Genomic DNA, 13,827 nt, shown 5'->3' with positions numbered 1-13,827 from the left:
AAGTGGATATATACACGCAAGTAGACAGACACATGTGAGCAAATGCCCGCTCACAAGTGGATAGACAAACGGCTGGATACACGCGCGACCGGATATGCACGCATGAGTGGATACACATGATTGCGCACACACACACACACACACATGCGAGAGGACACACATACAAGCAAATAGACAAACAATCGGATGCGCACACGAGTGCACAGACATGAGCGGATATGCAAGTGAACATGGACACACCGACATGCAAAAGCGGATGCACACACAGACTCACATGAACACGGACTCACAGACACAGACTCACATGAACACGGACTCTCAGACACAGTGTCACATGAACATGCGGATGCGCATACAAACACCAACAGCTCCAACTAGACACCTTATCTGCACAGATTTTGCCCACATGATGCTGAGGCCCCTGCTGTGTTACCCCACTTGTCCTACCCCCAACAGGAACACTGGACTTGCTAAGCTGTGAGGAGACGGAGACCAAGGTAGTGTGCAGCTGGAGGCAATGTAAAGAGGAGCAGAGTAGACACCTGGCTGTTATTGGCGGATAGATAGCTGTCACGACCCAGAGGGTGTGCTGCCAGCCTGCTGCCAGGGTAAAGGTTATTTCAATGCAGCTGGGAAAGAAATTTGACAAGGGAGGGGAAAGATCCAGTTGCCATGTCGGAAACCGTGACACAGTAAGGGAAAAGGAGAAGTTCTGCTGAGGGGGTATCACTAGCTAGGAGCTAAGTTACAAAACAGGACATTCAGGTGATATCTCAGGGTTATTACCTGAACCACAGCTAATTAACAAAGGGGCAGGTAGGTGGATACTTAGCCAAAAGCGTAGTGTGGGAAGGAAGGGTTGCATAGGACACTGTGACAACAGTACTGTAACAAGGAGGGAGCTGTAACACTGGGATGAGCTGCACCTGAACCTAGCTGGGTCCAGGGTCCTACAGGAAAGGATAAATTGAGCAGTAGAAAATATTTTAAACCAATGTAATGGGGGTGATGGGAGGAAGGAAAATAAAAATAGCCTCGAGACGAAAAGAAAGGTTGAGAGAAAAGCCCAGCTTCTCAATAAGTGGCATTCAAGCTACCATAAGTACCTTGGGTTCAGAAACAAATATTAAAAATCAATCACAAAATAATTGATCAAAAAACACAAGTGATATAATACATGATGTGTGATAAGGCTCAAATGTGTTAAAACCAAAATCAGGGCATAAAGGCAAGGACAGGGTCTCCTGTCCAATTAAATGTTTTACACACTAATGCAAGCAGTTTAATTAAGGTAAATTCAGCTAAATGGGTTTAACATTGCTGAGACCGGGTTACAAGCCGGACAGGACTAGGAGATAAATATGTCCTGATGTCAAGTCTTTAAAAAGGACAGAGCAATCAGAAAGGGTAAAGGAGAAGTATTATTGATAAGGGACTGTATTAAATAAAACTGAGGAATAGAAAAGAATGGAAGAATTTGGGAGTTTCTTATAGCCCTCCACACAGCAGTGATAAAGCTGTGGGATACATAAACACAGAGATTATGGATGCGTAATTATATTGGGAGACTTATTTTCTCACAAACCGAGAGAAGCAAAACAGCTCAGGTCCCAAAGACTGAATTTCTTGAGTGGACTCAGGACAGTTTTCTGGGGCATTATGTTCTTAAACCAACAGAAGAGCAGGCCATCTTGGGTTTAATGATGATTGCTGAGCCTGACTCAGTCAGCAATGTGACCATAATAGGATCAAAGTCAACATTAGATTCAAGAGGGAAAAGGGTAAATCATGAAGTAAGGTTTTAAATTTAAGTAAGGCAGATCTTGTAGCGTGAGGCAGGAAGTGACCACAATAGACTGGACAGGGTGGTTAACATAACAATGCACAGTGTTCCAAAAATATATGGTAGAATAGAGGCATGTATATAGTCCTAAGAAGCAAGGACAGTTCTGGTATAATTAAACAACCTCAGTTAATGAGGGAAGTGAACGATAGTATAATACTAAAAGAGAAGAGGGCTTATACAAATGTGCAGAGCAGTAGAGATTCGACGGACTGGGAGAGATGGAGAAAACAGCAAAGGGGTGCACAGAAATTAAAGCTGGATAAAAGGGAATAAGGGACAAAAACTTGCGAGGACAACACAAAAGGACTTCACCAATATATTAGGAGAAAGAGGGTGACTCAGAATCAGGCTGGTCCCTCAATGAAAGATCTGAGTGATATTGTAATTGAAAAATTAGAAAATGTCACACGTATTCTGGGCAGAGTTAGACAGCTTTTTGATAGACAAGGGAGTCAAGGGTTACGGGGGGGCAGACCGTAGTGATGAGACCCCAACCAGATCAGTCATGTTCTCATTGAATGGAGGAGCAAGCTCAAAGTGCTGACTGGCCTACTCTTCCTAAGTCGTATTCCTATCTTTATTGCAGCCTCAGAATTTTGTTGTATCTATGAATGACTTAGATGGAGGAATAGAGAGCCACAGATCCAAGCTTGCTGACAACACTGCGTTTGATGGCATACGTAGTGTGTATATGAGCAGAAAAGTTGCAAAAGGGCCATTGATAGATTACATCAATGGCAAAGTATGGCAATTGGATAACTGGGGGAGTGTGCAGTCATCCACTTGGGATCTTAGCCAAATCAGGGTATTTATGAAAAATGTCAGAAGCTGGAATGACAGGGGAGCAGAATGGTTTACTTTACAAGTAAAGAAATCACTAAAAGCTAGAGGACAGGTCGAAAAAATAACTGAAAGAGTTAGTGGAATGTTGGCCTTTATCACAGGAGAGATAGAAATTACATTCTCTGTTGAGATCTAGCCTGGAGAACTACTTTCAGTTGTGGGCACAGACAGTGATAAAACATGTTAGAGGGCACAGACAGTAATAAAAAGGTGTTAGAGGGCGCAGACAGTAATAAGAGCTGTTTGAGGGCACAGATAGTAATGAAACATGTTAGGGGGGCACACTTAGTAATAAAAGGTGTTCGAGGGCACAGACAGTAATAAAACATGTTAGAGGGCACAGACCGTGTTAGAGGGCAGAGACAGTAATAAAAGGTGTTAGAGGGCATAGACAATAAAAGTTGGTAGATGGCACAGACAATAACAGGTGTTAGAGGGCACAGACAGTAATAACAGGTGTTAGAGGGCACACTTAGGGCTGAACCTTTCCCCCATTGGGGGGGAAGTTGAAAGGCAGGCACATACATGTGCACCTCCGATTGGCATCCCCAATGGGGGGGGCGTGGTGCCATTTTACGTGGGTAGACTAATTAAGGCCCGCCAGCGTGACATCCGCACAGAAGCGCTATGCGGTTTCTGTGCGGGTGAGGGGGAATCCCAAATTTGAGAGTGCGCTGTTTTGCGCATGCGCACGAAAGAGGGCACTCATCTCCCTGAGGCTAAGTACAGCCTCAGGGAGATCAGCTCTAAATGTTAAAAACCTAAAAATAGAAAAATAAAATTTCCCTAACATGTCACGTGAGTTGGGACATGCCCATAATTTTGGCAAAAACTTTTTAAGACCTACATGAAACCTCATCCCGCCCGTGGATGAGTTTTCATGCTTTTTCTAATTCGCACCTGGGCTCCTAGCCTGCCCACCAACCTTAAGGTTGAACGGGCAGGCCCTTTAATCACTTAATTGACCCTGTCAATGGCCTGAATTGACCACTGACAGGACAGCGGGTGCACAGCTGATTTCGCTGTGCCCCTGCCTACCTGAAAATTTAAATGGGTTGCAGTGAAATTGGGAATTCCGCCCGACATCACTGTGCGTCGTTTTACGCATCGGCGAGCAGGCCCCGACCCCCCTCGCCAACGCGTAAGATCCTGCCCTTAGTAATAAAATCTGTTACAGGCAAAGCCATTAATGCAAGCTGTTAGAGGGCACAGACAGCAATAAAAGGTTGTAGAGGGCACATACAGTAATAAAAGCAGTTATAGCACCCAGACAGTAATAAAAGCTGTGAGAGGGCACAGACAGTAATAAAGGGTGTTAGAGAGCACAGACAGTAATAAAACATGTTCGAGGGTACAGACAGTAACAAAACATATTAGAGGGCATACTTAGTAATAAAAGATGTTGGGGCAGAGACAGTACTAAAGGGTGGTAGAGGGCGCAGACAGTAATAAAAGGTGGTAGAGGGTGCAGACAGTAATAAAAGGTGGTAGAGGGCACAGACAGTAATAAAAGGTGTTAGAGGGCACACAATAATAAAAGGCTATAGAGGGCACAGACAGTAGTAAAACATATTAGAGGTCACACTTAGTAATAAAAGGTGGTAGAGGGCACAGACAGTAATAAATGGTGTTAGAAGACAAAGTGATAAAAGCTGTTAAAGGACAGAGACAGTGATAAAAGGTGGTAAAGGGCACTGACAGTAATTAAGGCTGTAAGAGGGTACTGACAGTAATAAGAGGTGTTAAAGATCATAGATGGTAATAAAAGGCGGTAGAGGGCACAAACAGTACTAAAAGGTGTTAGAGGACACAGGCAGTAATAAAAGGTGCCCGAGGGCACAGGCAGTAATAAAAGGTGTCCGAGGGCACAGACAACAATAAATGGCGGTAGAGGGCACAGGCAGCAATAAAAGCTGTTAGAGGGCACCGACAAATAAAGAGTACACAGACAACAATAAAAGTTGTTAGAGGCCATGGACAGCAATAAAAGTTGTTAGAGGGCAGAGACAGCAATAATAGGTGTTACAGGGCACAGACAGCAATAAAAGCTGTTAAGAGGGCATAGACAGTAATAATAAATGTTAGAGGGCACACTTAGTAATAAAAGGTGGTAGAGGGTACAGACAGTAATAAATGGTGTTAGAAGATACAGTGATAAAAGCTGTTAGAGGGCACAGACAGTAATAAAAGCTGTTAGTAGGCACCGACTAATAAATGGTGTTAGAGAACACAGACAGTAATAAAAACAGTTAGAGGTCACAGACAATAATTAAAGGCATTAGAGGTCATGGACAGCAATAAAAGTTGTTAGAGGGCAGAGACAGCAATAATAGGTGTCACAGGGCACAGACAGCAATAACAGTTGTTAGAGGACATAGACAGTAATAAAAGGTGGTAGAGGACCCAGGCAGTAATAAAAGCTGTTAGAGGGCACAGACAGTAATGATACATGTTAGAGGGCACACTTAGTAATAAAAGGTGTGAGAGGGCTAAGACAGTAATCAATGGTGTTAGAAGACACAGTAATAAAAGCTGTTGGAGGGCACAGACAGCAATAAGAGGTATTAAAGGTCACAGTACTAAAAGGTGCCCGAGGGCACAGGCAGTAATAAAAGGTGTCCGAGAGCACAGGCGGTCATAAGAGCTATTAACGGGCACAGACAGTTATAAAAGGTGGTAGAGGGTACAGGCAGTAATAAATTATGGTGGAGGGCACAGACAGCAATAAAAGCTGTTAGTGGGCACAGACTAATATATGGTGTAGAGGGCACAGACAGTAATAAAAGGTGTTAGAGAACACAGACAATAATAAAAGGTGTAGAGAGCACAGACAGAAATAAAGCTGTTTAAGGGCACAGACAGAAATAAAGCTGTTCAAGGGCACAGATAGTAATAAAACATGTTAGGGGGACAGGCAATAATAAAAGGTGTTAGAGGGCACAGACAGCAATAAAGGTGTTACAGGGTACAGACAGTAATAACCCGTATTAGAGGGCACAGACAGCAATAAAAGCTGTTAGATGGCGCTGATAGTAATATGAGGTGTTCGAGGGCACAGACTTTAATAAAAGGTGTTAGAGGGCTCAGGCATTAATAACAGGCGTTAGAGGGCACAGACAGTAATAAAAGGTCTTAGAGGGCACAGACAGTAATAAATAGTGGTAAAGAGCACAAGTAGTAATAAAAGGTGGTAGAGGGCACAGACAGTAATAAAACGTTAGAGGGCATGGACAGTAAAAAAGGCTTTAGAGGGCACAGACAGTAATAAAAGGTGTTAGAGGACACAATAATAAATGGTGTTAGAGGGCATAGACAGTAATCAAAGCTGTAAGCAGCCACAGACAGTAGTAAAAGCTGTTAGAGTAGGTAGACAGTAATATAAGGCGTTAGAGGGCATAGACAATAATAAAAGGCATTAGAGGGTACAGGCAGCAATGAAAACTGTTGGAGGACACAGTTATAAAAGGTATTCGAGGGCATAGACAGTAATATAACATGTTTGAGGGCATAGACTGATAAAACGTGTTTGAGGGCGCAGACAGTAATAAAACATGTTTGAGGGCACAGACAGTAACAAAACATATTGGAGGGCACACTGATTAATAAAAGCTGTTAGGGGGCATAGAATAATAAAAGCTGTTAGAGGGCACAGGCAGTAATAAAAGCTGTTCGAGGGCACAGACGGTAATAAAAGGTGGTAGAGGGCACACTTAGTAATAAAAGGAGGTAGAGGGCACAGACATTAATAAAAGGTGTTAGAGGGTGCAGTTATAAAAGGTATTAGAGAGCATAGGCAGTAATGAAAGCTTTTAGAGGACACAGGCAGCAATAAAATGTGTTAGAGGGCACAGAGTAATAAAAGTTGTTAGAGGGCACAGACTAATAAAAGCTGTCAGAGGACAGAGACAGTAATAAGAGGTGGTAGAGGGCACAGACAGTAATAAAAGGTGATAGTGGGCACAGGCAGTAATAAAACATGTTAGAGGGCACACCAGTAATAAAAGCTTTTGGAGGGCTCAGGCAGTAATGAAAGCTGTTCGAGGGCACAGACAATAATATAAGTTGTTAGAGGGCAAAGATGGTAATAAAAGGCATTCCACTGGCAGCAAAGCAAACTGTTGGAGGACACAGTTATAAAAGGCACAGACAGTGCCTTTTCGAAGGCAGAGATAGTGATAAAAGGTGGTTGAGGGCACAGACAGTGATAAAAGGTGGTTGAGGGCACACTTTGTAATAAAAGCTGTTCGAGGACACTAATAAGAGCTGTTAGAGGGCACAGACAGTCATAAAAGGTGTTAGAGGGCAAAGACAGTAATAAAAGGCATTAGAGGGCACAGGCAGTAATAAAAGGTTGTAGAGGGCACAAACAGTAATAAAAGGCGTTCGAGGGCACTGACAATGATAAAACGTGTTAGAGGGCAAGACAGTAATAAAAGCTGTTCGAAGGCACCGACTGTAATTGAGGGCACAGACAGTAATAAAAGTTGTAAGAGGGCATAGGGAGTAGTAAAACATGTTCGAGGGCATAGACAGTGATGAAAGCTATTAGAGGGCGTAATTAGTAATAAAAGCTATTTGAGGGCACAGACAGTAATAAAAGGTGGTAGAGGGCACAGGCAGTAATGAAAGCTGTTGAAGGACACAGACAGTTATCACAGAATCACACAGTGCAGAAGAGGCCCTTCGGCCCATCGAGTCTGCACCGAAACATGAGAAACACCTGACCGACCTACCTAATCCCAGTTACCAGCACTTCACCCATAGCCTTGAATCTTATGACATGCCAAGTGCTCATCCAGATACTTTTTAAAGGATGTGAGGCAATCTGCCTCCACTACCCTCCCAGGCAGTGCATTCCAGACCATCACCACCCTCTGGGCAAAAAAGTTTTTCCTCACATCCCCCCAAACCTCCTGCACCTCACCTGAACTTCTGTCCCTGGTGACTGACTCTTCAACTAAGGGGAACAGCTGCTCCCTATCCACCCTGTCCATGCCCCTCATAATCTTGTACACCTCGATCAGGTCACTCCTCAGTCTTCTTTGCTCCAACGAAGACAACCCAAGTCTATCCAACCTCTCTTCATAACTTAAATGTTTCATCGCAGGCAACATCCTGGTGAATCTCCTCTGCACCCCCTCTAGTGCAATCACATCCTTTCTATAATGTGGCAACCAGAACTGCACACAGTACTCCAGCTGTGGCCTCACCAAGGTTCTATGCAACTCCAGCATGATCTCCCTACTTTTGTAATCTATGCCTCGATTGATAAAGGCAAGTGTCCCATATGCCTTTTTCACCACCCCACTAACATGCCCCTCTGCCTTCAGAGATATATGGACACATGTCAAGGTCCCTTTGTTCCTCAGAACTCCCTAGTGCCATGCCGTTCATTGAATACTCCCTTGTCAAACTATTCCTTCCAAAGTGTATCACCTCACACTTTTCAGGGTTAAATTCCATCTGCCATTTATCTGCCCATTTGACCATCCTGCCTATATCTTCCTGTAGCCTAAGACACTCAACCTCACTGTTAACCACCCAGCCAATCTTTGTGTCATCCGCAAACTTACTAATCTTACCCCCCACATAGTCATCTATGTCGTTTATATCAATGACGAATAATAGGGGACCCAGCACAGATCCCTGTGGTACGCCACTGGACACTGGCTTCCATTCACTAAAGCATCCTTCTGACATCACCCTCTGTCTCCTACAACTAAGCCAATTTTGAATCCACCTCGTCAAATTACCCTGTATCCCATGTGCATTTGCCTTCTTTATAAGTCTCCCATTTGGGACGTTGTCAAAGGCTTTGCTGAAATCCATATAAACTACATCAGCTGCACTACCCTCATCTACACACCTGGTCACCTCCCAAAAAATTCAATCAAATTTGTTAGGCATGACCTCCCTCTGACAAAGCCATTCTGACTATCCCTGATCAAACCTTGCCTCTCCAAGTGGAGATACATTCTCTCCTTCAGAATTTTCTCCAATACTTTCCTTACCACTGACATGCAACTCACTGGCCTGTAGTTCCCTGGCTTATCTCTACAACGCTTCTTAAATAGCAGAACCACATTAGCTGTTCTCCAGTCCTCTGGCACCTCCCACGTGGCCAGAGAGGAATTAAAAATTTGAGTCAGAGCCCCTGCGATCTCCTCCCTTGACTCCCTCAGCAGTCTGGGACGCAAATCATCCGGACCTGGAGATTTGTCCACTTTTAAGCCTGCCAACACCTCCAATGCCTTGTCACTCCCTATATCAATTTGCTTAAGAACCTCGCAGTCTCTCACCCCAAGTTCAATACCTTCATCCTCATTCTCTTGGGTGAAGACGGATGTTAAGTATTCGTTCAACACTACCGATATCCTCTGGCTCCACCCATAGATTGCCCCCTTGGTCCCTAATGGGCCCTACTCTTTCCCTGGTTATCTTCTTCCCATTGATATACTTATGGAATATCTTGGGATTTTCCTTACTTTTACCAGCCAGAGCGTTCTCATATCCCCTCTTTGCTCTCCTAATTGCTTGCTTAAGCTCCATCCTGCACTTTCTGTACTCCACTAATGCCTCCGCTGATTTGCTTCCCTTGTACCTGCTAAAAGCCTCTCTTTTCCTTCTCATCGTATCCTGAAGATCTCTGGTAATCCATGGTTCTCTGGGCTTGTTACTCCTTCCTATCACCCGAGAGGGAACATGTTGAGCCTGTACCCTCCCCATTTCCTTTTTGAACGCCCCCCCCACTGCTCCTCTGTAGATTTCCCCACAAGTAGCTGCTCCCAGCCTACCTTGGCCAGATCCTGCCTTATTTTACTAAAATCTGCTCTCCCCCAATCCACAACATTTTTTTGCAACTTGTCTATTTCTTTGTCCACAACAAGCTAAACTTGTGCCATAACAAAAACAGAATTACCTGGAAAAACTCAGCAGGTCTGGCAGCATCGGCGGAGAAGAAAAGAGTTGACGTTTCGAGTCCTCATGACCCTTCAACAGAATTGTTGAAGGGTCATGAGGACTCGAAAAGTCAACTCTTTTCTTCTCTGCCGATGCTGCCAGACCTGCTGAGTTTTTCCAGGTAATTCTGTTTTTGTTTTGGATTCCCAGCATCCGCAGTTTTTTGTTTTTAATATACTTACCCTATTGTTATTGTTTTTATACGCCTCCATAAATTGTGCACTTTTTTGCTCCTCAGTTTCCCAATGACTATCGGTGGGTCTATAATAAACACCTAACAATGTGGCTGCCCCTTTTTCATTCCTAAGCTCTACCCACAAAGCTTCATTCAATGCCCCGTCCAAGGTATCATCTCTCCTTATTGCAGTAACTGACTCCTTAACTAACAATGCAATGCCTCCTCCTCTTTTACCCCCTCCCCTGTCTCACCTGAAGATTCTATACCCTTGAATGTTGAGCTGCCAATCCTGCCCCTCCCTCAACCACATCTCAGTGTTGACAATGATATCACAATTCCACGTGTCAATCCTCGCCTTTCGCTCATCTGTTTTACCTGTAATACTCCTGGCATTAAAGTAGAGACCATCCAGCCTTGCCTTAGCCCTTTGAAACTTAATGTAGCTGTACTCCCTCTGACTTGATTGTTTTACTGTATTATGATGTGTCCCTGTTCTGCTAACATTCTGTGTCCCGTCCCTTGGTTTAAACTCCTTTCAACAGCACTAGCAAACCCACCCACAAGGATGTTAGTCCCGCTCTGGTTCAGATGTAGACCATCCTACTTGTACAGGCCCCACCTTCCCCAGTGATCCAGGAATATAAAACCCTCCCTCCTGCACCAACTCTTAAGCCACGTATTCGTCTGCGCTATTCTCCTATTAATTCTCCTGTTAGAGGGCACAGACAGTAATAAAGGTGTTAGAAGACACAGACAGTATTAAAAGCTGTTGGAGGACACAGTAATAAAGGTGTTAGAGGGCACAGACAGTAATAAAACGTGGTTGAGGGCACAGACAGTAATAAAAGCTGTTACAGAGCACAGACAGTAAGAAAAGCTGTTAGACGGTATAGACAGTAATAAAAGCTGTTGGAGGGCACAGACAGTAATGAAAGGTGGTAGAGTGCACAGACAGTAATAAAAGGTGTTGGAGGGCACAAATAGTAATGAAAGGTGGTAGAGGGCATAGACGGTAATAAAAGGTGGTAGAGGGCACACCCAGTAATATAAGGTGGTAGAGAGCACACCCAGTAATATAGGTGGTAGAGGGCACACCCAGTAATATAAGGTGGTGGAGGGCACAGACAGTAATGAAAGGTGGCAGAGGGCAGAGACAGTATTAAAAGCTGATAGAGGGCAGAGACAGTAATAAAAAATGATAGAGGGCACAGACAGTAATAAATGGTAGTCGAGGGCACACGTGATAAAAGGTGGTAGAGGGCACAGACAATAATGAAAGGTGGTAGAGGGCACAGACTAATAAAAGCTGTTAGAGGACACAGACATCAAAGTAATAGATTGGAAAGAAGTTATAATTAAGGAGGTGAGAATGGAATTTGGGGAAACTAGGCTGGCAAAGAATTGACATAAGGCACTGGATATATTTAAAACAATGATCAATAGTCTCCAAGAGAGAGACATTCAGCCTAAAAAAGAACAAACTAAACAATCATTAAATATCTTGCTGGGCAGATATATTGGCAAAATTCAAATTAAAAATGTCACTCTAAGTATATGGATGATAAAGGAGAAGCTGACAAAAGCAGTTAGGAGCCATTATATTCCAAAGGCACAACAAAATTAAATTATCAAGGAATGTAAAAAGTGACAGTATCCTGCAGACACGCCAGTAATGCAATGATATTCAGGATCAGAACAGGGTCTCTAAATGATACGTTCTGTGATCTCATGGCTAATAATATAGCCAAATGATAGGAATATTAAAAAATCACTTTGCCTTGGTATTTACCAAGAAAGCTAGCCATAGTTGACAATGACATTAGAAAAGGTTGAATAAGATATAGACATTTAAGATAGAAAGGAGGGGGATAATTAAAAAACTAATCAGACTTGCGGAGGACAAAACTCCTGGTCCAGATAAATTGAATCCGTTTGTATCAAAAGAAGTTCGGGAAGAGATAGCAGAGACAATATTATATAGAAATAAAAGTTCATTGTCACCAGTTATTGCCGCACTCTGTCACTGGTCACCATCATGTCCTCTATCGCCATTGGTTGCCGCGCACACCCTTTTGTGCCCTCTGTTACTGGTTACTACCATTTGTTATCACGGCCACCCATCGCTGGTTGCTACCGTGTCCTGTATTTCCATTTGTTACCATATCTTCTCACCATTTGTTGTCGCCCCAACCCTCTCTCGCCAGTTATTATCATGTAATGTATCACCATTTATTACCGCATCCTCCATCACCATTTACTGATGCCTTGTATCATTTGTTGCGTCCACTGTACCCTCTTACCCTCAGCCATTATTAACGTTCATAATTCTGTGTGTCCTCTAGTACTTCTTCTGACCATACTTGTCCTCTAACATCTCTCACTGGTGTTTGCTCCATTATTTTCAGTGACTCACACAAAAGAGGAGAGATCATCGGCCTCAGACAACATGCCAAGTGATGTTGACAGTGTACATCAGAACTGATTTTAGACCCAGCGTACATAAAATGAGAACGGCTCCAAGTTCACCATGCTGGATTACCCACGTCGGATGGTCCCAGGAGTCGGACTAAGGTTGTTTTCTTTTCCCCTTCTCTGATCTAGCCTCTGTTTGTATACAGATGTATTAGACACACACACACACACACCCACCAACCCACACACACCCCCAATAACCACTGCAAAGTGAGCTTTGACAGACCTTGGATTCAGCTTTGAGGTAAATTCATTTGTAGGCATAAGGGGAAATGACATTTGGCTTGTTGTAATGGAGAGAGAAATTTTGTGATGACCTTGGTGAAGTTTCTGAAATTTGTGAAGGGAATTGGCAAATTGTTCCCAACAGCAAAGTGTTCAATTCCGGAGGGATGTGAATCTAAACATGACATGTGGGAGGCAGCAGGAGACTTTTAATCCCTAAGGGTAACAGTTGCGGGGTGAGTGGGCAGAGAATTGCGTTGAAGTGGACAATATTCCCCAGCTGCAACAGGCAGTTGGTGTGTTTCTGATGAGGGGAAGTACTGAGGGGCATGATGGGGTTTGTCCATACTGTTCCACAGGTACTGACACTCCTCTGGCTTTCAGTCACCAAGTGATGTGGACAGCCTGATGGGGAGTAGAGGGTGTTACCATCCAGCCTGATGGTGCCGTGACTGATGTAGGAACAGTAGGAAGCCATTCAGCTCCTTGTGAGATCAGCAGGAACTGCTGGACAACGAGTGAACTGAATTCTCTTAACCCCCCCCTTCACTAACCAGCAGCTACTCACAAACTATTGTTCCCCACCCTGCATTCCCCCCAACCACCCCCATCCTCCCTCCCCACCCCACCCCCCCCACCTGCCCAACCCCAGCTGGTTGACTGGCTGAAGGCAGCTTGTATATTGCAGGCCAAAAATAGAGCCGGTGACTTTCCTGGTCAGGAGAGCTTGTACTGCATCCTATGAAATATGCTTCCCTTATCAGGCCACTGGTGAGAAAGGGAGAGAGCCTAAAAAATCGTTTAGCTAAAAACAGAAAATGTTGAAGACATGCACCAATTAAGCAGGTATTTGCAGAGAGGTTATGATGTTTAACCCGTGTTCAGCCCTTCATCAAATTCTGGCAGGTTCTTGCTCACCTGGGATAAATAAGATCTGTTTTCTAAAATTATCAAACTCCAACTCGGTTTCAGCTTGGCTCAGTTGGCAGCATTGTTCACTTTCATTGTAAGGAGCCTGTAGATTCAAACTCCACCGCCGTTTTTGACTCCATGGGCAGAATTTTTCGCTCAGAATGTGGACACGCGCCCAACACGCTCAAGCATAAGAAAGCGCACGATGACATTGGGCGAGCATCCCGCTGTATCCGCGCACTCGCACAATATCTCAGTCTGCAGCTGCTCGCGAGTGCCAGACCTGCACCCGCCATTAATTAAGAGGCCACTTACGACCCTTACAAAATCAACTGATGTTGATTTTTGTTGGCCGTGCAATTTCGCACTCGTCGCCCAGGTAAAGCAGACA

At 44.1% G+C, this 13,827-nt stretch overlaps 1 protein-coding gene across 3 annotated transcripts in view; it reads left to right on the top strand.

The window, feature by feature from the left end:
- Positions 1-13,152, top strand: part of LOC121273430 (zinc finger SWIM domain-containing protein 1-like) — a 55,982-nt gene extending 42,830 nt beyond the window's left edge. For all 3 annotated transcript variants that reach the window (XM_041180611.1, XM_041180612.1, XM_041180610.1), the window contains exon 8: positions 12,233-13,152. In XM_041180611.1, coding sequence (XP_041036545.1) covers positions 12,233-12,309 — 77 coding nt within the window. In that variant the 3' untranslated portion in view covers positions 12,310-13,152. The remainder of the gene's footprint in view (positions 1-12,232) is intronic.
- Positions 13,153-13,827: the final 675 nt, after the last annotated feature.

This window comes from Carcharodon carcharias (assembly GCF_017639515.1).
Source record: "Carcharodon carcharias isolate sCarCar2 chromosome 19 unlocalized genomic scaffold, sCarCar2.pri SUPER_19_unloc_7, whole genome shotgun sequence".
Lineage (NCBI taxonomy): Eukaryota > Metazoa > Chordata > Chondrichthyes > Lamniformes > Lamnidae > Carcharodon > Carcharodon carcharias.
This window is presented reverse-complemented; position numbering and strand designations above follow the sequence as displayed.